Below are 24901 nucleotides of genomic sequence, written 5' to 3'. Positions count from 1 at the left end.
AAAAAATTTGGGGGCCGGGAAAAAATTTAAAAAAAAAAAAAAACAAAAAAAAAAAAAAAAAAAAAAAAAAAAAAAAAAAAAAAAGTAAAATAGATTTTGCCTTAAAATAAAGAAAAAAACAATCTGAAACGTTAATAGGTGGTTCATGACATATACTTGGTTCACTAGTGTAGCAAAGCATATGGCAGAGTGTTTTAAAGGGAGAGAGGGAGAGAGGACTCCTTTTTCATTTTTCATTCAGAGTGTGTGTGTGTGTGTGTGTGTGTGTGTGTGTGTGTGTGTGTGTTGCACATATGGAGGTCAGAGGACAACTTTTGAGTCAGTTCTCTCCTTCTACCATATGGGGATTGAACTCAAGTTGTCAGGCTTGGCAGCAAGTGCCCTTACCCACTGAGCCATCTCACTGGCCTGGCTCCTTTCTTGAGTCTGAGCAGTCTTCATCCACATAAAGACCCAGCTGTCTCCTAGTACAGCACATTTGGAAGCCCAAGCACAAATGATATTTCCCAGTAAATTGCCTCAGAGAGCCTTGGAGAATGTTCATCCTTGCCTGAACCTCATCTCCCTCCCTATGCCACAGACAGGATACGGCTGGGAACATCTGGCATTTGCTTCCCACTCACAAACACTTGAGGAATTCAATGTTTGAGGGGGGTGCTATTTTAGGAAACAGCAGGCACATAGGGGTACAGCCCATCTGGTTGTAATCTCACATCCCAGGAAAAAAAGGTGAAGCATGCTGCAAACTCAGGAGAGACTTTCTAGCCATTCAAGGTCAAGGTCCAGATTGGCCCCCTCCCCAAATTGCAATTCCAAAGCAGACTCCCCGACAGGATCTCAAAGGAAAGCTATTAACAGAACATCTCAAAGGCTGTGGGACACCAACGTTCCAACAGAGCAGAAATTTAGGCCAGTAAGGTTGGCAGATCTGGTCAGGAACCTGCTGTAGAAGTTAGGGCTGGCACATGGGCATGCTCCCTCTTCTCTAAGCCCAAAGTGGCAGAAGAGGCTTTTTACAGAAAAATCACTCAGCCCAGAAATGCTAAAACCGGGGCTAAAGAGATGGCTCAGTGGTTGAGGACATTGGCTGCTCTTGCAGAGGACCTGGACTCAATTCCCAGCACCTACATGGCTGCTAACAACCATCTGTAACTCCAATTCCAGTTCCAGGGGATCTGACACCCTCTTCTGCCCTCCACGGGCATTGCATGACACAGGTGCACTTGCAAACATGCAGGCAAAACACTCAGACACATAAAATAAAAATAAATAAAAAATGTTTTAAAAGACATGCTAAAACTGCCTCAAAGGAAGGAAAATAAAATAAACAAAAACCAGGAACATACTGAAACAAAGATTCCAGGAAAAACATGTGCAGTAGGTATAATATGTATAAACAGGTTTTCTTGAGAGTCAAACAGCACAAAAGGCTCATAATGAAGAACACATGATCATCTCAGTCCGTGTTAAAACAGCACTAGATAAAACTCAGCAGCCTTTCCTGATTTAAAAAAATAAAATCTCAGGCTGAGGCATGGCTCAGTAGTACTGTACCAGCCTAGCATTCATGAGGCCCACCATAGAAAAATCAAATCTACAAACTAAAAATAGGAGATTTCTTAACCTAAGTGAAGGATTCACTGGCAGGACCTACAACACATTATCAGACTTGGAAACATTCCCATGAAAGTCACGACCAAAAAGAGGAAGCTCTGTACCCTGTTCTTCAATACAGAAGCTTTGCAGGAGGTTTCCCAAGGCTGTGGAGTCTTTGGTTGCAATGTTAGCAACCCAAAGGGAAATATTCCCATCAATTAAGATTTTGAAAATTAGGGCTGGCAAGATGGTTCAGCAGGTAAAGGTGTTTGCTGCCAAGTCTGATGACCTGAGTTCAATCCCCAGGACCCACATGGTGAAAGGAAAGAACCAGCTCCAACAAGTTTCTCTCTGACCTCCACACACTGCATACAAAATAAATAAATAAAACGTTGAAAATTGTTTTGGTTATTAGCACATCTGTACTCCTCCACCCAGCAGAGCTGTCAAATTCTTTATGTATTTTCCAAGTCAATGATATCTCATAGTTTATTGAAAGCATTCCTAAAAATGTTTCTATAATTCTTGAAGCAAAATCCCACAGCAAGTGTGAACATAGCCTTAGGACCTCAGCTGAACCAGTGGCATGAGTACTAACTTTCTGGAAGAGGCATGGGGCCCTTGCATGGGGTCTTTAATTATGAAAATGTGGTAGATGGGCTAGAACTTCAAAACCAGGTGATTACCCGGGTTCATTCCCACTTATATTCTCTACTTTAAAAAATTAAGGCTGGGGAGATGGCTCAGCATGGCTTGCTATGCAATCCTGATGAGCCAAGTTGGGATCCATGGAACCCACATAAGAGCCTAACATGGGCACTGACATGGGCATGTCTGTGATCCCGGGAATCCTGGAAGGCAGAGACAGGAGAATTCCCCAGAAGTTCAGGGGCTGGCCAACCTGGAGTAGACAGCACAACAGCAACAAGAGAGCCCTTGCCTTAAACAGGTTGGAAGGTGAGGACCAACACCAAAGGTTGTCCTCTGACCTACACATACACACTGTGTCAAGCATGTGCCCTCACACACAAATATGTGCACACACATACATATTTTTAATTATTTAACAATTAATGTGAAAATGTGAACTTTTTTTTTTTTTGCATTCTAAAAGGCTTAACTCTGCTAATTCAAGGATCCCAAAAGTATAGTCTAAAAACTTCTTTTCCAGTTCTGGCATGATGAGCTACACCCCTGGTCCAGAAGCTACTTTGTTTATTCTGTTTCACTACTTCAAACCACTGCTCATCACCTTACCAGCGTCAAATCAGCAAGTTAAAGCGAACAGCCACACATACAGTACATTCATGAAAGAAAAGACTGTTCCCTGGCTTTAAAGTGCACATGTCTCCCTGTACATGGGACAGAAGAACACACTCAACATGCCCTCTGGCCAGGGCTCTGTTCAAAATACTCAGTTCCAATTGTGGAGGCTTGGGGGTAGGGGAGCAGTTGGATAGAAAGTCTTTGTAAGCAAAGAGTCAAGTTCTGGATCTGTGTAGGAGGGTAGAATTCAGGGGTCAGGCCACACTGAGAGCGAGGCTGGGAGCAAAGAAACTCCCCCCAAAGTGACCTTAAATTTTTTTTAAATGAATAGTTTTAACACCAGAAGAAGTGGAGGCAAAGGAACTTATCTGCATCCAAACCCCACTCAACTTTAACATTTCGCTTCTGGAAATCCGGCTGCCAAACCCCTGAGCAGTGTCCTCCTACGCTTTATAGCAACCCCTCCCACAGTCCACTCCACACAAGGATTCCCTCATACTCAGTGGCTCTGCCTCATTTCCAAGAATGTAAAATCTGCCCTTTTTTTTTTATAGGGGGCTTCCTCTTCCAGGTTGGTCCTATCTTCTTTTCCTTCATTCCTCTAATGGGACACAATCTCTAATTTTGTTAGACATTTTTTTGGCGGGGGGGGGGGGGTCTCTTTGAGACACGGTCTCCCTGTAGCCCCAGCTGTCCTGGAACTCACTATGTAGACCAGGCTGGCCTTGAACTCACAGAGATCCGCCTGCCTCTGCCTCCCGAGTGCTGGGACTAAAGGCGTGCGCCACCACGCCCGGCTTTGTTAGACATTTTTATTGATGGCTCGTAAGTTACTGAGGTTGAACTGACTAGAAGCTGCATTCAGAAAGCTCCGAGCACAAACAGGATACAGGGAGCCAATGTAGAAACACAACCCCACGTTCTCAGAGCAGAGGAACAGATGTTTAACAGCTGTCCAGCAACAGTCTGAAAAGAGTGGAACAGAAGGTAAAGCTTGAGACAGCCAAATGAAATGTAGAGGGAAGTCCAAGTAGGAAACAGTTGAATTCAAGTTGGTGGGGGAGCCAGCATGTATCCCAGCTCACTTCTCTCACCACCTATCATAGCTGAAGGAAGCTGCCATGCTGCTCTAAGTGCCTAAGAGGCTGTGAAACGTTCCAGCTTCTAGTTTGAAAACATGTTCTCTTTAGCTTTCTAAAGATATCAACTCTCACCATTACCATGCATGCTTCTAGCTGACAGAGCAGGCTTTCTTGTCCAGGCAGGCCCCAGGAACTGGCAATCAGGGCCCACAGCTAACTCCACCTTAGAGACTCCTGAAGGTTATGCAGGCTAGTCATCCCAACTGCTTATATCCCAGTTTACTCATCTAGTGGATGCACAAGGTCCCTCCCACGGTTATACAAGCAGTACCAACTGCTGAGAAAGGAGACTGAGTGGCACCCTGCCTGCAGGTCTTGCACATCACTCAGGCTGGGGTAGGTTTCTAGGTGATGCAGCTGTTGTAAGACAGTCATGCTCCCCTAAGAAACCTAAAAGCTCAGGGGTTCACTAAGCTAGACTTGAGTAGAATCCCATCTGGGGTGAACAGATGTTTGTTCATGTCTCCCCAGGAAAAGTCTCACAGAAGTACCCAGCTCAGTCCAAATGGAAACGGATACCTCTGCCATCATTGTCACTCTAATTAGGATTACATTGACTACAGTTAACATCCTTCAGTTGCAAATTTACAAGGCACCTCCGGCCCTAAAACTAAAATACCTATTCCTGTCCTAGAAGGGAGGGAAAGGGGAACTTAAGGTGAATGAGGAATATATAACTAATGCAAACCCAAAGAGAAAGAACTAGTCAAAAATAAAAACTTGAAGTCAAGTGTGATGGTGCAGACTTGTAATCCCAGCATGCAAGAGCTGGAGGCTGGAGGATCAGGAGTTCAAAGCCAGCCTGTCTCAAAATTAAATTTAAAAAATCAGGAACCCAATTTGTATTGTGCTTCATCAGCAACCAGACTTAAAGTTCTGTGCCTTGGGGGACTAAAGTAACAACTGGAAGGTTGTTCATCACAGTGAAATTCACAAGGCCTAAAAAAAATAAAGGGTCTACAAGTCTACAATAGGAGACATGGTACGCTTTATACCACTGAATAGGAAGCAGTCATTTAATGATGATGAAGACTTCTAAAGACACAATAGGAAGTCTACAACTTAGTACTAAATGAAAAGAACTGGGTATGATACAATAAATTCAAGATTCTATTCGTGTTTTGGAATAGACACTATTTTTGCTCATATTTTACAAACCAAAAGCATTATAATGGTAGAATTACAGGTGGGTTTTTCCTGTAAAGTTTTTTATTTTACTTATTATTTTTATTTTATGTGTATGAGTGTATTGCCTGCATGTATGTGAGTGTACCTATGTCATGCAATGCCACGAAGGTCAGAAAAGGGCTTCGGATTCCCCTGGAACTGTAGTTAAGGATGGTTCGTAGTTACCATGTGGGTGCTGGGACTTGAACCCGGGTCCTCTGCAAGAGCAGTCAGTGCTCCTAACCACTGAGCCATCTCTCCAGCCCCTGTACAGTTTTTTTAGTATCTTGAGAACTTATATTTTTAATTTAAAAATATTTTGTTATTTTTATTTTATGTGTATGCGTGTATTCCCTGCATGTATGTAAATTCACCCATGTTATGCGATGCTCACAGAGGTCAGAAGAGAGCATCAGATCGCCTGGAACTGGAGTTACAGATGTTTGTTAGCTGCCATGTGGGTGCTAGGAGTCTGACCCAGGCACTCTACAAGAGCAGCCAGCGCTCTTAACTGCCGAACCATCTCTCCAGCCCCAGAGAACTTATACTTTTATAATCAGAAAAAGAAATCCATACTGCCACCTCCATCTTGAAATAGTAAAGGGTCACCTGCTAAGTAGGTGACCCAGGCATGCCATAGTTTCCCAAATAGATGCTTTCATAGCCGCTGTTCATGTTTATTCCCTCAGTGAGTGGCCTCCCCTTTTCCCCTCTTCCCTGCAACAGTACACACCCTGGACTCATCAGACCCACAAATACTGCTCCATTCTAGCCACTGCCAGCTGTCACTTGGAATAGACAAACAGACAAACCAAACCTCAGGGCCTCTGCCCTCCTTCTAATTTGACAGCATTAACACTCAAAATATTTTAGTTCAAAACACTGATAAATTCTAGGAGGAAAACAGGAAAAGCTAAGAGAGTGAGTATAGTTGACCAGATGAAGTCTGGGCTCAGGGAGAAGTCTCCAACAAGGAACTAGAACAATCATGAAGATGTGGGCTTTCCATAGGCAGGTATGTCCCAGGAGTGGGGCCCACTTAGAATTAGGAAAGTGTTGGTGATCTCAAACCAAGGAAGGGGTTCAACAGTGGCCTGATGCCATCATTTTGCCTCAAGGACACCTCTCAAACACCAGAATTCCCTATCAACACTACCTGCACCTTTGCATTCCTAGAGAGCTCTCCAGCAGCCCAACCAAGCAGCCCAACCAAGCAGCCAGCAGCCAATGCACAGCCCTGGCTTGGCTTCTTGGTCTATTCTTTCAAGGCCACACTGCAGATAGAGCCCATCATCTTGGGCATGATAGGCAAGTGCTCTACCACAGAAGCACACCCCAGGCCCAATAGTATATTCTTTCCTTATGTGTGAGTCTCACTGGACAGCAGCCATCCATTTCCTTGCAGGAAACAAACTATTGTTTGGGGATAGGTTTGTCTGTTCTTTTTTTTAAGACAGGATCTCACTATGTGGCCCTGGTTGGCCTAGGACTTACTGTGTAGACCAGGCTGGCCTTCAAGTCACAGAGATCTGCCTGCCTCTGCTGGGATTAAAGGATGTACCACCAAGCCTGGAAGAAACGATTTGTTTTAAAGTATTGCTTTACTATCATTAGCCATGTATGTACTTATTGGGACTTGGGAAATAGCTCAGTCAGTAAAGGGCTTTGCCCTGAAAGTAAAAAGGCATGTGTTTAATACCCAGCACCACGTTTTTTTTTAAAAAAAAAAAAAAAAAAAAAAAAAAACTGGCCCAGTGGGAGTATCCCTGGAGCTTGCTAGTTTAATTGGCTAGCTGATGTCTCAGTGAAAGACACTAAAAAAATGATGGACACTGAGGCGCGCATCCAAGGTTGACCTCCTCTTGCCTCCACATATACACATATGTCTGAGTACCCACACACACAAACACACACCCACACCTACATCATTCTCCCCATACACACACACACACACACACACACACACATTTTATACCCACAAAAAAAAATTGTAAATTGAGCAAGCTCCAAGCCTACTGCCAGCTTTGGGGACATCTAGCTTAGGACTCCCAACAAGAGCTCATAAGTTCATAAGGATGTCTACCTGGCATTCCCACTTCCCCACCCTCCAACTGTTCTCCCCAAATGCTACTCCTCTGCTCCTGTGAAGACCACCAAGAGCACAGTGACAGAGGGACAAGACCTGTCATGGTGGACAAGCTGACATCAGGAAAAGACCTGTGCCATGGCTCCGAGCCCTCCTGTCATAAGCCTGACTAATCATACATCTGCCCAGGGCTTGGATTAAAAATAATGCAACAACAACAATAAAAAGTAACCTAGAAATCCTCTTGCCAGTGCCAGCAACAACCAGGACTCTGGTGGCAGCTGCAGCAGCAGGCACAGGGCAACCCAAGTCAAGCTGTCCACATGGCCTGCCTGTGGGTATGGCTGTGGTTATGATTCTAGCTCTGGCTGTAGTTTCCCTTACATATGGTCAGTTTTCTGAGCACAGCTCTCTCAACTTCCTGTAGGTTCTGGAACTTCCCCCACACCCTTCCAGGGACTTCCTTACGACCATAACCACCATCTTCTGTGATTTGCAACCAAAATCCCTGATATGCTAATTATCAAGTGCTAGCCTTGGTACAAGTACCCTCAATATCCCAAGTCCCAGCAACCCTTGGCTCTAATCACTCACAGTCACTCTCCAGTCACTTCTACTGCTCAAGTTCTTTCTAGCTCAGGTAACCCACAATTCTTTTTCCCCAAGCACCTTAAATATTACTTTTGCCAATACCTCATTCTTCAGTCACCCACAATCTTCATTCTAAATTTCTCCTGGTTATCCTCAATGCCTTTACAACTTTACCTATTACCTGAGTATTCACTGCATCAGTATTTTGACTACAAGGTGTACATCTTCACAAGATATCCTGTACCCTCTGCTTCTCCCCCATGCTTTGACTCAAGTTAGACAAGTTAGACAAGCCCTAGCTTTACCCTCAGCAAAGAGACTGAGTCCTGCTGACTCTATCATCATGTCAAGTTTCTATCCATTTCACACTGTGATCATTTCTCCAACCTTTATACTTTCTGTCTGTGTGGGATGCTTGTAAACTACAGAAATGTTTTTCTCACAGTTCTGAAGGTTGGAATCCAGGATTGGAGTGCTGGAAAAAGTTTGAGAGTCTGGTAAGGGCTGCTTTCAAGGTGGCCATCTTTTCATTGTGTCCTCACAGGGTAGAAGATGCAAGGCAACTCTCTGGGGTTTCTTTTATGAGGGCACTAATCCCCATTCATGACCTAATCACCATCAAAGACCCCAACTGTTAACACCATCACTTGGAGAGCTAGAAGTTCAACAGATGAATTTTCGGGCTAGACAAGGTGGCACACATCATATTTCCAGTTATTAGGAGGCTAAGATGAAAGGATCATTTCAGCCAGGAATTTATAACCAGCCTGAGAGACTGCTTGACACTGACCAAGTCCAGAACCACATCTCAGCTAGCTAGGGCAATGCCGTCTTACCACGAACCCTGACAATAACTACTACCTAGTTAACTCTGTGCTTCTCAGAAACCTATCACAGGCTCTTCCTTATACATGGAAATCATTTAATAGATGTTACAATGAAATGATAAGCTAAATGCCACATGTGAGCCAATGAATACAACAATGAACACAACCTTACAACCCATTTATAGTTTCTTAAAATCTGGACGTCACTGTAAAGCACTTAAGGATAGAAGCCCCGTTCTCATGTGGGAGAAGTCCTCTATTCTTTCAACAGCGTACAGCACATGTATTTATCTGCTAAGGGGCATTGTTTCCAAGAGCTTTTCAAATTTTACAGACTTGAGCATGGTAACAAGTCTTTACTCCCAGCACTCCCGAAGCAGAGGAAAGTGCACCTCTGTGAGATCAAGATCAGCCTGGTCTATATAATGAGTGCATAGTTCCAGGACAGTGGGGACTACAGGGAGACCCTGTCTCAAAACAACAACAAAATACATGTTTGGAGGCTAGGAAGGGAGGTGGTTCAGTCTGTAAAGTGCCAGTTATGCAAGCATGAGAACCTGAGCTCAGAACCATCGCACCCAGGTAAAAGCCAGGCATGAGGGACTGAGAAGAAAAGCCCTAGAGATCACTGGCCACCAGTTCAGCCAATCAGTGAGCTCCAGGTTCAGTGGGAGACACTGTTTCATAGAATAATGTGGAGAGTGATAGAGGAAGACACACCACATCAACCTCTGGCCCCCACACACACGCGTGCACATACACACCTGTGTCAACACATACACCAGACACAAGACACACAAACTCATATGAAGTGCTTACTCCTATAAGTCATTGTCACAGTTCCATAGGAATTGGCTGCTTACAAATGTGTCTTCACATTCTTCCTGTGAGTCTCAAATTCATCCAATTTCCAGGAAAGATGAGAGAGTAGAACAGAACACAAACAAAAACAAAAACTCATGGGAGCATTTGCCCTCTGTTGCTAGAATCTGGCCTGCACATCTACTTGGTGAGATGCTATGCAATGAGTAGAGTCCACTTTGAGCAAATATTCATTCTAATTCACAAAAGAAATTGGATCAGGGCTGGAGAGATGGCTCAGTGGTCAAGAGCACTGGCTGCTCCTGCAGAGGACCCCAGTTTGATTCCCAGCACTGACATGGTGGCTAACAATCATCTGTAACTCCAGTTCCAGGGGAATCCAATGCCCTCTTCTGACCTCCACAGGCATTGTACAATATGGGTGTACTTACATACATGCAGGTAATATACTCAAACACAAATAAATATAAATAAACAGATAGATAAAAGAGAAAGAGAAACGGGGGCTAAGAAAATGGATCTTAACTATTTTAAACAACCGTTGCATTTTATCAAGTACCCTTACAAATGGTTAACATTCAAACCCAGGGGAAAAACCGCTACCAGATGAGAACTATTACTATTTTAAGAGTAAGTTGTGAAACACAGAGAATGTATCTGTGAGGTACCCAGCCCTAAGTGACACATCTACAATGCAGCCTCTACACCTTAAGGGGGACAGAAAAAAAATTAGTACATATCTCAACTCTCACCAGCAAAGCTTCTTCATGCAACAAATGGTGATTAACCAGAAAGCCACAACTGGCCAAAGTACAGAGAACAAGAGACTGCAGACTGCTTATCCCTGAATAGGACACCTATATCAAACCTCTACCACTCAAGGCTCAGAGACCATTGCAGAAGAGGAGGTGAAAAGATTGTAAGAGCCAGATGAGGTAGATGATCACAAGGAAACAGTTTTCCAGACAGTTGGGAAGTTATTCATATGAACTCACAGCAACAGTGACAGCATGCAAAAGACCCATGCAAGCTTAAGACAGACAAAAATCCTAGCATAGAAGTGGAGAAGTAGGTAAAAAGCCCCAACCCTACCTGAGGAACTATTGGCAACCAATAACTGCTGGGAGAGGGAGAGTCAGTCTTCTTTAAGGGTATGACTCGAGATAGGTTAACCAGCTCCAACAGATGGATGCACATGGAAGGGAAGGACATTTGGGGACACAAATCTGACTTGACAGGCCTTAATATATATGACAGAGTACATGAAATCCAGAGGAGGGCTATAAAAGGGGTGCAGATAAGGGAGAGGAGTCTAAATATGATCAAAATATATTGAATGAAATTTACAAAAATTCAATCTAAAAAGAAAAAAGTCAGTTGTATTCTTTTTTAAAATCAATTGCTTTCAAGTACACTTCCATAAAAAACTTTTAAGAACTGTGAAACTTAGTATCCATTTAATTGCTTCATTTGTAATCAAAAGAAATAACCCTCTGGCTCCCATTCAAGAATAATCTTTCCCTGGGGCTGGAGAGATGGCTCAGCAGTTAAGGACACTGGTTGGTTGTTCTTGCAGAAGACCCAGATTCAAATTCCAGCACCCACATGGCAGCTAACAACTGTCCGAAACTCCAGTTCCAGGGGATCCAACAGCCTCTTCTGTTCTCTGCAGGCATTGTTTGACACGTGCACACTTACCTACACACAGGCAATACACGCATACACATAAAATAAAAATAATAAATAATTTTTTTTAAATAGCTAAATAAGAGACTAGTATAACAATATACTGTTCTGAAGTTAATGAACACTATGAGCTGGAAAGAGGGCTCAGCAATTAAGAGTGTGTCCTGATCATGCAGAGGACCCAAGTTCAGATCCCAACACCCACATCAGGCAGGTCATGGTGGCTTATAACTTCAGCTCCAGGGGATCTGATGCTCTCTTCTGTCTTCCATGAGTACCTGTGCTCATGTACGTACACACACACACACACACACACACACACACACACACACACACACACACTCTCTCTTAAATTTTTTTTTAATTTTTTTTTAAAAAGTAGCCGGGTGTGGTGGCACACGCCTGTAGTCCCAGCACTTGGGAGGCAGAGGCAGGCAGAGCTCTGTGAGTTCAAGGCCAGCCTGGTCTACACAGTGAGTCCCAGGACAGCTGGGGCTACAGGGAGACCCTGCTTCAAAAAGACAAAAAAAAAAAAAAGTAATGGAGCCAGTCATGGTGGTACACTAATCCCAGCACTCAGGAGGAAAAGGCATGCGGATCTCTATGAGTTCAAGGCCGGCCTGGTCTATATAGCAAGTTCCAGGCCAGCTGGGGCTACTAGGAGACCTTGTCACAAAAAAAGACCAATAATAATAATAATAATAATAATAATAATAATAATAATAATGGGGCAGTAGAGTTGGCTCAGTGGTTAAAAACACTGGCTGCTTTTGCAGAGGACCCGGGTTTGGTTCCCAGCACCGACATGGCAGCCAATATCTGTCCATAATTTCAGTTTCGAGGATCAAGAATCTTTTTCTGACCTCCACGGGCATTGCACAACACAGATGCACTTACATACTTACAGGCAAAACATACAAATAGATACACATAAAATAAAAATCAATCAATCAAAAACATTTTTTTAAAGTAATGAATTTGGAGCTGGAGAGATGGCTCAGCAGTTAAGAACACTGGTTGTTCTTGCAGAAGACCCAGGTTCGAATCCCCAGCACCAACATGGCAGCTAACAACTGTCCATAACTCCAGTTCCAGGGGATCCAATAGCCTCTTCTGTCTTCCACAGACATTGCATGACACAGGTACACTTACCTACATGCAAGCAATACACGCATATACATAAAATAAAAATAAACATAAAAATTAATGAATTCAGGCCAGCCAGGGTTACACAAAGAGACCCTGTCTCCAAAAACAAACAAACAACCTAATGAATTACTTCTGGAATAATTCTATTCAATACTTTCAGACTAAGATTAACTATGGAAACTGAGACAACATAAAATCAAATCATAGATAACTGAGGGATGGGGGAGGATGGGGTGATTACTGAATATGAGAACTCTCTATATTCTGCTCAGTTTTGCTGCGAAACTAAAATTGCTCTAAAAATAGTCTTTAAAAGTGGGATAAATCCTAGGAAGAAGGAGACTAAATTAGGACTGATGAGTTTGAAGTTAGCCTGGGCTACACCACCAGACTTTGTCTCAAAGGGAGTGAGATTTCTTTTCCATCCTCCCTATACTCTATACATCACCACCCACAACCACCCAGAATCACAGGATCGTCAGCTTTATCCTCGTTCCCTATTGGCAAAATATAAGTTCCCAGTGTTTTAATCATTGCCTATAAGTTAATGGCCTCCAAAGTTGATGTGATGGCTAACACTGTTAACTTGACAGTACCTAAAATCACCATGGAAACAAAGCTCTGACCATGTCTGTGAGGGACTTTCTAGGTTAGGTTAATTGAGACATGAAGATTCACCCTAAGTATGACACCATCAAGGGCTGGAGGAGTCCTGGACTACATAAAAAGGAATATATATAAAAGCAAGCTGAGCACCAGCATGCACCTCTGTTTCTTGATGTGAATGCAATGTGAGCAGCTGCCTCATGCTCCTGCCATCAGGCCTTCCCCACCACGATGGACTGCACCCTCCAACTGTAAGTCAACATGCTGTTAATCACAGCACTCAGGAGGCAGAGGGAGGTGGCTCTCTGTAAGACTAAAGCCAGCCTGGTCTATAGAGTGAGTTTTAGACCAGCTGGGGATACATAGTGAGACAGTGTCTACAAACAAACAAATAAACAAAAACTGAGCTAAAATAAACCCTTCCTTTCTTAAGTCGCTTTTGTCAGGTATTTTATCACTGCACTGAGAAAAGTAACTAATATAGTGATTTTTAGCCCTATTGCCTCTGAATTTCAAGCCTGTACCTCTCTCTGTTATACCCACTGGCCTTTCAAAACCAACATCCTACAGAAAAAGACTGGGTTATATTTTTAGTCTCTTAGTAGTAAAATACCACAAGATTTTATGTGTACAGATTATCAAGTAGCTAGTGTGGGCACCAAAAGTGTAGAAAGTATTATGAAGTTGTATCAATATAAATTAATTGTGCTATTTTTCCAAGTTTTGAGTTGCTAGTACTTTTATATACTTCTTAAAACTTGCAAGTTATTGTAACTTCTTTTTCATTCCAACTTGAAAACTAAATTGTATTCTTTACCTTAAGACGGGGTCTCTCTATATAGCTCCGGCTGACCTAGAACTCACTATGTAGACCATGCTGGCCTCGAACTCACACAGATTCACCTGCCTCCATCTCCTGAGTGCTGGGATTAAAGGTATGTGCTACCATGACAAACATATTATTTTTCTTGCGGAGGCTTCCAAATTTCCAGCCCCACAAATCCCAGTCCTTCCCTGTTGACCTTGGATGCCCTGGCAGAGCCTCACATTGCTTCCCCAAACTTCCCATCCCAGAATTCAAGACCCTGGAGAGAACATGCCTTTGCGAGAAAGTGTTCAGAGGGAGCAACCTTCCCTACTCCATCTCAACCCTAAGAAATTCATAAAGATCTATCTCAAAAGGTCTCAGAAGAATTTTGGGACAGACCACAGATGAGCAAAATTCTAAACAAAGGTGAGCATGGTAACACATGCCTTTAGTATCAGCACTCAGGAGGCAGACGCAGGTGGATCCCTGTGAGTTCGAAGCCAGCTTGGTCTACATAGCAAGCTCCAGGCCAGACAGGACTACAGGATACTCTGTCCCAAAAAAATACAAAAATTCTAAATAAATACATTCTATGTCTCCCAATAATAACCTCCACAAAAGGCACTCGGCTTAAAGATTTACTAAAATGGGGCCAGGGAAATGATTCAGTGGGTAAAGAACAAGCAGGAGGATCTGAATTCAGATCCCCAGCACCCACATTGCCACACCTATCTGTAATCCCAGTGCTAGGGGCAGAGGGAAAGAGCAGAGGATCCCAGGATTTGCTTGCTTTGTAATGGAGCCAATCAAGTGAACTCCAGGTTCATTCTGCAATATCTGCTCTCAGAAAACAAGGTGAAATGCAACAGAGGGAAATATCCAATGTCAACCTCTGGCCTTCACAAGCCCAGATGTGCACGCACACATACACACATAAAATTTCTAAAATGTAGGCCAAAGTAGGTAATTATCCTCCAAGCCAATGGGGGAAGGGAAATCAGACCAAGGTACTTTTGCCTGATAGGATCTTATCCCATGATCAAATTTACTTTTTTCTTCCTCTAGTGACGTGAAATGTGTTTAATCTTGCTTTGTATCTTCGAGTGGTTACCTTTACATTGTTTTTTAAAACCACATTACGACTTACATTTTTGTAATTATCAATGTCAAAAGTAAAACCAAGTCTGGGATTTTACCCTTTTGCCATATTCCCTGACCCATTCCCACTATCTACTTGTCCATTTCTCTTAGTTAATCTGGTTCTCAGATTTACTACTGTTAGAACTGTTACCAAATAACCAGACTTTTCGATACCCGACGGTGATATCAGGCACAGGAACCTGTGGCTAAATAGTGTACAGGGCCATGGGAGAAAACCTAATACAATTATTCTGCTAAATAGGTAAGAGTACTAAACTGATTCCTAATAACTTATTGCTAAATCCATATATTAATGCATCTCTCAGCTCTCAGCAGAGATGCTTCCTTATTCAGCAGATGGTCATTAACACAGAGACCCACAACTGGTCAATGTACAGAGAATAAGAGGCTGCAGAGTGCTCCCTGAATAGAACATCTATATCAAACTTCTGCCTCCCAAGGCTCAGGGATGATCATGGAAGAGGGGGCAGAAAGAATGTAAAAGCCAGAGGAAGTGGATGATCACAAAGAAACAGTTTTCTGTTGGGCAGTTACTCAGAGGAACTCAGAGCAATGCTGACAGCATAGCATGGACAAGTCCAACACAAGTTCAAGCCAAACAAAATCCTAGCGTAGACATGAGGAAGTGGGTAAGAAGCCCATTATTAGGGAACAGGAAATGTGGTGGAGGGGGATTAGTAAGGGGGAGGTGCAGAAATGGGAAGGGATCTAAAGTATGATCTAAGTATACTGTATGAAATTTATAAAAACTCAAAAACTTTTTTTAAATAAAAATTTAATGACCAGGCTTTTTTTTCTTTATAATACGTATCTTCTCTTTCAATTCATCTCAATGTTTGAATTTCTATTTGTAATCAAGTTTATAATTAAGGAAATATATGTTTAAATTACTTTAATGTCAGGACTTTGACTTTTGTTTTTATAATATCATTCTTTAAGTTATTTCAATCTTTTTTGTTGTTAATAAGACGGTCTAATATTGCCCAGGCTGATCTTGACAGACTCAAGTAATCCTATTTCAGACTTTCCAGCAGTTGGACTTGAGACACACCAATTAGTCTTTTAGTTGAGGGCCTGAAGCTTGTTTCTTTTCTCTCGTTTTTCTTCTGAAAAACTCACATTTGGCATCAGGAAGATTTCAGGAGCAGATAACAGGGGAAAAAAAAAATCACACACCCTTCAACAATAAGGATACATACTGGCTCACGTAACTCTTCAGTCCAAGGGCAGGTGAGAGCTCACTGAGGCCTACGAACTAGCTCTACCATATATGTGTGTGTGTGTGTGTGTGTGTGTGTGTGTACAAGTGTGCATGCATTTGGAGGTCAGAGGTCAACATGGGATTGTTCCTGTCATTTTTTTTCTTTTTGGGGGGGCGTGGAGGGTTGAGATAGGGTCTCCCTGTAACACAAGCTGGCCAGGAACTCTATGTAGACCAGGCTGGCCTCAATCTCACAGAGATCCACCTGCCTCTGCCTCTACTGGGATTAAAGGTATGAGCCACCACACCTAGTCCTCCATCCTATTTTTTGAGACAGGTCTCCTATTGACTAGACTCGGTAGCCAATGTGCTCCAGTTCTTATCTCTGTCCCCCTAGATGCATGCTTCCACATCCAGCTTTTTGCAGGGATGTTGAACATCGAAACTTGGGTCCCCACATTTGCATGGCAGGTACTTTATTGACTGAGTCATCTCACCAGCCCCTTAGTTCTATCATCTCTACATCTTCAGAGAGCACCATTCTGTTGCCTTTATAAATTAACAAGCAAGGTGATTAATTCTTGGCTACCATGTTTTTCCCTCAAAACTCTCAGCCTTACTCTACCACATTATCTACTGACAGTTTTATAGGAAAGGCTAAAACCATCTTGATTCCCCTTCCCTGAGTAACTTTCCCCTTTGCTTCAGCTGGGCTACTGCAGTGTTCTTTATCCTTGAAACTTAACATTTTCATCAAGATATGTCTTGTTCTTTCTACTAATTTCTTCTAATGCAGAACAAAAGCATCTGGTGTTTTCTTTCAACTCAATGATACTTCTTCCATTGTACCTCTGATTACTGTTTCTATTGTTTGTTTTGGTGCCTTCTACAGGAACAATACTTATTTAGATTATAGCACTAATTGAACTTCCCACATTTTCTTCCTCCTAAATCCTAGAGGAGTTTAAAAATCTACAAATGCAGGCAGGGTCATTACCTACTTTCCCTAGGCTCATTCCTTTCACTTCATAATTCTATCTCACTCTCAACCAACTACTTTTCAACCTGACCTATTTTTAAATTTTTATTTTATGTGTATGAGTGTTATGCCTGCATGTATCTGCATATAGGCCTGAAGAGGACAGAAGAGGGCACTGGATCCCCTGGAACTGGAGTTACAGATGGTTGTTAGCCTCCATGTGGGTGCTGGGATTTGAACCCAGGGGCTCTGTAAGAACAGCCAGTGTTCTTAACCACTGAGCCATCTCTCCAACCTCCCTCCTTTATTTTTGAGACAGGTTTTTTTCTATAGCCCCAGCTGACCTGGAACTTGCTATGTAGACGAGGCTGCCCTCCATCTCACAAAGATCCACCTGCCTCTGTCTCCTGTTTGCTGGGACTAAAGGCATGTGCCACCATGCTCAGCTTCATCTTTTTTTGTTTGTTTGTTTGTTTGTCTTTTTGAGACAGGGTCTCCCTGTAGCTCTAGCCGTCCTGGAACTCACTATGTAGAACAGGCTGGCCTTGAACTCACAGAGATCTGCCTGCCTCTGCCTCCCGAGTGCTGGGATTAAAGGCATGCACCACCATACCCCGCCTATCTTTCATCTTTTTGAAAAGATTTATTTATAATTATGTGTGTGTATGTGTGCTACATATGTGCAGTACCCATGTAGGCCAGAACAGAGTGTCAGATCTCCTCTGGCTGCAGTTTCAAGTGGTTATGAGTCACCCAACATAGATGCTGGGAACCAAACCCAAGTCCTCTACAAAATCAGTACACGCTCTTAACTGCTAAGCTACCTCTCTCCATCCCCCCCTCCTTTTTAATCTACTTATTTTCATCTTTCTTCAATTTTATTAAAAACAGCTAAAAAAGTACATTTTACCTTAATTTTACTTCAAGCTTCTGTAATTCAGTTTTTTTTTCAAAATCATATCTGTCTCAAAATCTACCTCCCCCTTCATTTTATTTTGACAACATGTGTCTTTCTATTATTACCGAACAACGGCATCCAGGCATAATTTTTCCTCCAAACAGAATAACTGGCCCTGCTTGTCGTGCTGCCAAGTTTGGTGGGGCTTGTTTTGTTTCATTTTTCTACCTCTAAGTCTGTAAGCTAGAGGGGCTGGTACATAGCTAAACCACATCAGCCATCCTGAGGTGGTCCAGCTTCAGCCCTTTGGCACTTTGTCTTTCTAAGTAGCCTTCTGTGAACCTATCCTGTTGAATTCTGGGTCTTGGTGTTGTACCTACCTCCGACCTGGTTTCCACTCCAGATGGCTGGAATATTGCTCACTCCTCGCTCCTCCAAGGAGGAAGGCTCCTTCATGAAGGCACAGCCCTGGTAGTTCTGAGCATGTGGTGGCCACATGTGTCCTGTGACCTACCTGTCCAACGGCTCCTGAATCCAATTGCTAAGCAAAATCAAACCCACCCCTGGCTGCCTGAAGCCAGTTGGGATCTATCATCCAGTCTTTTTCCCTCCTTCCCAAATTAGCAGAGCTCCATTTCACAGCTTCCTACATTGTTTCTCACAGTCCTGCACTGAGTTCTTAGGAAACAGTGAATGAGTCAGGCCCTACTATTTCTTCACCCTGATCCCACCTATCATGATTCAGCTTTCCACTTTTCTTTTTTTTCTCAATCGCTTCTATTAGGAGCTGGTAATTCAAGAGGAAGAGAAGTTAGGGGAATTCTAGTACCTATTCACATCTTCCCCGGAAGCTGCCCATGATCTCTTTTTAAAGTGTTCTTCCATCCTCTCAATTCACTTTCCTTTGGAGTGAGCTATTCTATCTTTCTAAAAATACTCTGGATTAAATTTTCTCCCATGCTGTTGGGTTTTTTCATCCATCTCATCCTTGCTATCAGCACACATTTCAAAGTGAGATGAAGCTAGCTGTGCTGCGCCCTTCCATGCTATAGCCAAGGGTCTTCTCTCAGTAGATATCCCTCTTGAATTTGCACTTTGAAGGGAACATGCATCACTTTCAGGGTTCATGAGCAAAGCCTGGCCACTGGCTCCCATCACTGGCTGGGTAAAGGGCCTACAGGCTCAGAAGCCCCCAAAAGGTGAAACAAAACAAAAACACTTTTCCAGGCACGGTGGCACAAGTCTTTAATGCCAGCCTCCCAGGAAGGCAGAGGCAGGCATCTTTAGAGTCCAGCCTGGTTTACATAGCAAGTTCTAGACCACCTGGGGCTACAGGGAGACCCTGTCTCAAAAAACAAAAAGTGGGGGTGGATAGCTCAGCAGTTAAGAGCACTGGCTACACTTGAAGAGGACTGGAGTTCAACTCCCAACACCCACATAGCAGCTAACAATCATCTGTAACTCCAGTTCCAGGGAACTAGATACCCTCTTCTGACCTCCCAGGGCACTTCATGACACGGGTACACTTACATATATGCAGGCAACACACTCATACAGAAAAAACAAAAATAATAAATAAATAAATTTTTAAAAGAACCAGGTGTGGTAGCACACACCTTTAATCCCAGTACTCTGGAGGCAGAGGCTGATCTGTGAGATCAAGGCTAGTCTGGTCTACGTAGAGAGTTTCAGGCCAGCTGGGGATACAGGGAGACCTTGTCTCAGAGACCAAAATAAATTAAACAACTTTATTTGGGGTATTGGCATATGTCCATGGAGTTCTAATTTCCCTCCAGACAGGGAATCCAATTTTTTTTTTCTTTTTCTTCTTCTTTTTTGGTCTTTTTGAGACAGGGTCTTCCTGTAGCCCCAGCTAGCTGGAACTCACTATGTAGACCAGGCTGGCCTTAAACTCACAGAGATCTGTCTGCCTCTGCCTCCCAAAAGCTGGGATTAAAGGCATGTGCCACCACACATGGCTAGAATCCAATTTCTATAGAGAAATGTGTGCCTAAGAGTGAAAAGCTATCTACTATGCCCTTAAACAAGAGGAAGAGGAAAGACCAGAGAGAAGAATGTGGGGAACATTTCTGGCACAGTGGCTTCCAAATGGCCTTTTGAGTCCACTTTGTGTATGACACAATTCCCACTCTAGGCTTCCTAACCCATGCACAGCTTGCAAAGCACTGCCAAGAGCCCTTCCTGATTCTCTAAACCCTCATTCTCCCACATCCATTGTGCTGGTACAAGTTTGTCATCTCAGCACTTGGGGGAGGTTGAGACAGGAGGATCACAAGTCCAAAGCCCATCTTGGCTACATGAAACCTGTCTCAAAAAAACGCTTATTCCATTTTATCTGTTTGTAGGTTTCCAATTTCCTGTTCCTTTCAACCAGTTTAACTCTCCCCTCTACTATAGGGTCTTTCCTCTCTTTTCTCCCTTTCATTCTCTCTTTCTCTCCTTCTCCCTCTCCCCCCCCCAATTAAATTACAGTATAAATAACAAAAATTTTCTAGTTGTGATGGCACATGCCTTTAATGCCAGCACTAGGGAGGCAGAGACAGACCAATTCCTAGGGCTTGCTGGCCAGGCAGCTTAGCCTACTCAATGAGTTCCAGGAGGAAAGAAAAAACAAAAAACAAACAAACAAACAAAAAACAGTGCTGGGATTAAAGGTGTGCACCACCATGCCCAACTGCCTTATTTTTTGAGACAGTCTCTGACTGAACCTGGAGCTCATTTTTGCTAGACTGTTTGGCTAGCAAATCCCCAGGATCTATCGGTCTCTGGCCCCAAGTACACACACACACACACACACACACACACACACACGTGCTAAGGATCAAACTTGGATGTTCATGCTTATGCTTCAAGCACTTTAATGCCTGAGCCCTCTCTCCAGCCCTACATATCAAGCTTTCTCAATGGAACAAAAACACAAGCAAACCTAAAAACCTTCAAGATAATATACCGCCACCAATTCAACCACAAAACACAAGTAAACAAAACCTGTGACTCCCAACACTAAAGCAATCCAGGTCTCAATCCCACTCACAGAAAACATACAGGTGCCTGATACTGAGTCCAAGGCATGGATGAGCCTGAGGAACTGACCCATGCCACAGCATAGGTGAAACTGCTGGGTGAAAGGAGTAAAACACGAAAGACATTGTGTACTATGCTTCCCTTATATGCAATGTCTAGGCCAAAAGTAGATTAGTGGTTGCCAGGTGGGGAGACGGGAAACTGTCTTGTAGCAGGGACAGGGTTTCTTTCTGATAAAAAATGTTCTAAAATTAGACAGTGTAAGTTGCATAACTTCGTGAGTATACTAAAAAATTGCTCAACTTTTTCTTTATTGAGACTGTGTCTCACATAGCCCAGACTAACCTTGAACTCACTGTGTAACATGCATCCACCAGAGCTCCCAGTTTATGCAGAGCTGAGGATGGAATCCAGAACTTCATGCATTATCTAGGCAAGCACTCAGCCCTCAACTATATACCTTAAAAGGGACTTTGGGGCTGGAGAGATGGCTCAGTGGTTAAGAGCACTGGCTGCTCTTGCAGAGGACCTGGGTTCGATTCCTGGCACCCACATGGCAACTAACAACTGTCTGTAACTCCAGTTCCAAGGGATCCAACATCCTCTTCTGACCTCTGCAGGTACCATACAACATGGGTACACTTACATGCATGCAGGTAATATACTTATACACATAAAAAATTAAAATAGCCGAGCATGGTGGCACACACCTTTAATCCCAGCACTCAGGAGGCAGAGGCAGGTGGATCTCTGTGAGTTCAAGGCCAGCCTGGTCTACATAGTGAGTTCCAGGCCAGGTGGGGCTACAGGGAGACCCTGTCTCAAAAAGACCAAAACAAAATTTTTTAAATAATAATTTTCTTAAATAATAAATTTTTTTAAAATGTTAAAGGGAGCCGGGCGTGGTAGCCCACTCCTTTAATCTCAGCACTCAGGAGGCTAGCGGCAGGTGGATCTCTGTGAGTCCAAGGCCAGCCTGGTCTACATAGTGAGTTCTAGGCCAGCTGGGGCTACAGGGAGACCCTGTCTCAAAAAGACCAAAAAAATTAAATTTTAAAGGGGACTTTTATGGGCTGAGGATGTAGCTCAATGGTAGGTGCATGTCTAGCATGTTCAAGGCCCAGGGCGCAATCCCTCACACTTGAGGACCCCAGCAAATAAATGTGACCATTCTGATATGTGAATAATAGTGCTTTGGGGAAAAAAATGGGGATTTCAGTGCCAAAGTCTTCCATTCCTGTACAAGTTTGTAAGATTCCAAAACTGCTTTGAGAGTCTCGGGGCTCTGATACTACACAGAGCAGCAAATTAATCATTTATAAATCAGAAAAGAAAGCTGCCAGATTATTGTAAGGTTTAAAAGAAACCTTTGGGGGGGAGGTAAAAATGGGGTAGTACAGAGGTAGGGAAGAGACACAAGAGCATTTCAGTTGTGAAAACTTGTCTTTCAGTGAGAAGCAGAAAATAGAAATGGGAGAGCCCAGGAGACAGGATCCTTACTGCAAAATAAGGCACAGATCCAGCAAGTCTGCAAAGGACAGTCTCTGCTGGTCAGTTACAGCCACAAAAGTAGAGCTGGATTGTGAAGTCTAAACAACTTCCAGATACTGACCACCTCTGTGCTAATATAGATATATTACTGATGCCCTGAACCACAGAAAAGTAGAAAGAGTATTGAAAAATAGTTTTGGGGGTGAGGGGGAATTCAAGGAAATCTGCCTGTAAAATCAAATCTAAAAGAATAACTAAGAATGTTCCTCCAGACCACATGATTTCTTCACTGGCAGTGCTGCTCTCAAATAGCCCCCAAACAGGATGTCTGGCTACAATTAGAAGAAATATGAGAAATGTGACTCCCACACACATGAAAAAAGAAAAACAAAATGCTTGAGACATATGAGTATGCGAAAATTACTCCACTGATCACAGAAACTATCTCAGAAGACACAACTTATTGTCAGGGACAGGGTTATAAAATGTACTTGGTTCTCATGAGACACCAAGATGCAAAGGTTTTCTATTCATTATACTGAGATACATATGCAAATTTAAAATTTGACTGACCTGCAGATTCTAAACTTAATGGCACCATGGTAAGTGCATACATAGAAGCATTCCAGAACAAATATAAGAGAATGTGGCTTTCCTTCGCAGAGCGATGCTGTCTCTACACCAGTGTGAGCTGCACAGTATTTTGAAGAATTCTTACTCTATTTTGCATGGGGAGCGTTTGGGTCCTCTGGGTTCTCACACATTACTATTTTCTGCCTCCCACTGAAAATGTGTCAGCCTCACGTATACTCTCTGGCTACATGGTGTGTGCATAATATTAAAGGGGGGGGTAAAACTAAAACGCCTACTAGACTAGTTGCAAACAGAGTTAATACTCTAGAATGGAATTTAAATCAGTCATCTGAGCAGGATACTCCTAGATCCTGTTGCTATTTCTTGAATACTTTTATAGGGTGTCATTTTTTTCCCACCCTGCCCTTTTCCTTTATTGAATTTTCATACAATGAGTTTGCTATGACCATCACCAGATATAAGAACAACAACAAAAAGTTACAGCTGGATCCTGTATTGGCTTCAGCTGCACCTAAAGTTAATTTCTTTTTAAAAGCCTGTAGAAAAGAGGTGAGGGAGGGCGGGAGGGAAGAAGGGAAGGAAGACTCATTCCTGAGAGAGCCGAAGTTTGCTTCATCCAAGGCTGCAACAGCTAAAGCATCTTTTTATGTACAGTGCAACTTATTAACTTCTCCAATCCTTAAGGCCATTTCATTATAAAGCCATGGCCAAACATTCAAATAAAATCTTTATTATGTTAAGCCAGAAAACTAATCATCCCCATATGGGTGTGGGTCTAACAAACCATTGTGTGTGCTGGTTTCAAGTTCACCCACACACATAGTCCACTGACATCTGAGCCATTCTCTTTTCGGTTACCAATTTAATCCATGTTTACCAAAAAACACGAAAAAATTAATGTGTTTCTGACCTTGAACCAAGATGATTTATAATAAAAAATGATATTAAAGCAACAAACACACTTATCTCTCTTGCTCATACATGTAAATCTAGCCTAGAATATTGGGCAACAAGACTGGACTTGTCAAAAAAAGTGGAAAACTAAGACAGACTAAATATACGATGTAAATCTTAATCAGAGCCTAAATATATAAGAAAAAAATAGTTCTAAAAGACATCTTGGGAAAACAATCTGGACTGTATGTAAAATGATATTGTAGAATTTGTGTCTGTGCGTGCTTATTGCTTTGCTTGTTTGCACAGCTTACTCTATAGCCCAGGCTGGCCTAGAACTCACTATGCATCCCAGGGTGCCCTCAGACTAACAGCAGCATCTTCCTTCAGCCTCCCAAGTGCTGGAATTTTTTTAATATTTTATTTATTATTTTTATTTTATGTGTATGAGTGTGTTGCCTGCATGTATGTGAGTTCACCTGTGTTGTGCAATGCCTCAGAGGTCAGAAGAAAGCTTCAGATTACCCTGGAACTGGAGTTAAAGATGGTTCATAGCCGCCATGTGGGTGCTAGGAATCGAACCCAGGTCCTCTGCAAGAGCAGTCAGTGCTCTTTCTTAACCGCTGAGCCATCTCTCCAGCCCCCAAGTGCTGGAATTTTAAGTGCAAGTCACCATGTCTGTCAGAAATTGCTATTAGGTCTCTAAGTATAGAACTACAGACCACTGTGACTCCATAGAGAATGAATACTGAAATATTTAAGAGTAAAGTTTAATGATGCTTGTAACTTACTTTCAAACACCAAAAAAAGTAATTTAAAAGTTGTATGAAAGTGAGGTAAAGGAAAAGAAATAACCTGAAGGAGAAGAATAGTAGGCAACAGACCTTAAGAA

The 24901-nt window shown here is 42.7% G+C and overlaps 1 protein-coding gene across 3 annotated transcripts in view; it reads right to left on the bottom strand.

Moving 5' to 3' along the window:
* Cyth3 (cytohesin 3) overlaps window positions 1–24901 on the bottom strand; it is a 98959-nt gene that overhangs the window by 54032 nt on the left and 20026 nt on the right. The window contains exon 1 of one of the 3 annotated variants that reach the window (XM_029559115.1): window positions 18366–18570. The exons of the other annotated variants lie outside the window; for them this stretch is intronic. Within the exon in view, the coding sequence (XP_029414975.1) occupies window positions 18366–18483 (118 nt within the window). The 5' untranslated portion in view covers window positions 18484–18570. Of the gene's footprint in view, window positions 1–18365; window positions 18571–24901 lie in introns of those variants that run through there. 3 annotated transcript variants of the gene reach the window in all.

This window comes from Nannospalax galili, unplaced genomic scaffold (genome assembly GCF_000622305.1).
Source record: "Nannospalax galili isolate Female #2095 unplaced genomic scaffold, S.galili_v1.0 scaffold809, whole genome shotgun sequence".
NCBI classification, from domain to species: Eukaryota; Metazoa; Chordata; class Mammalia; order Rodentia; family Spalacidae; genus Nannospalax; species Nannospalax galili.
Note: the sequence above shows the minus strand (reverse complement) of the source record. Positions and strands in the feature narration are given on the sequence as shown.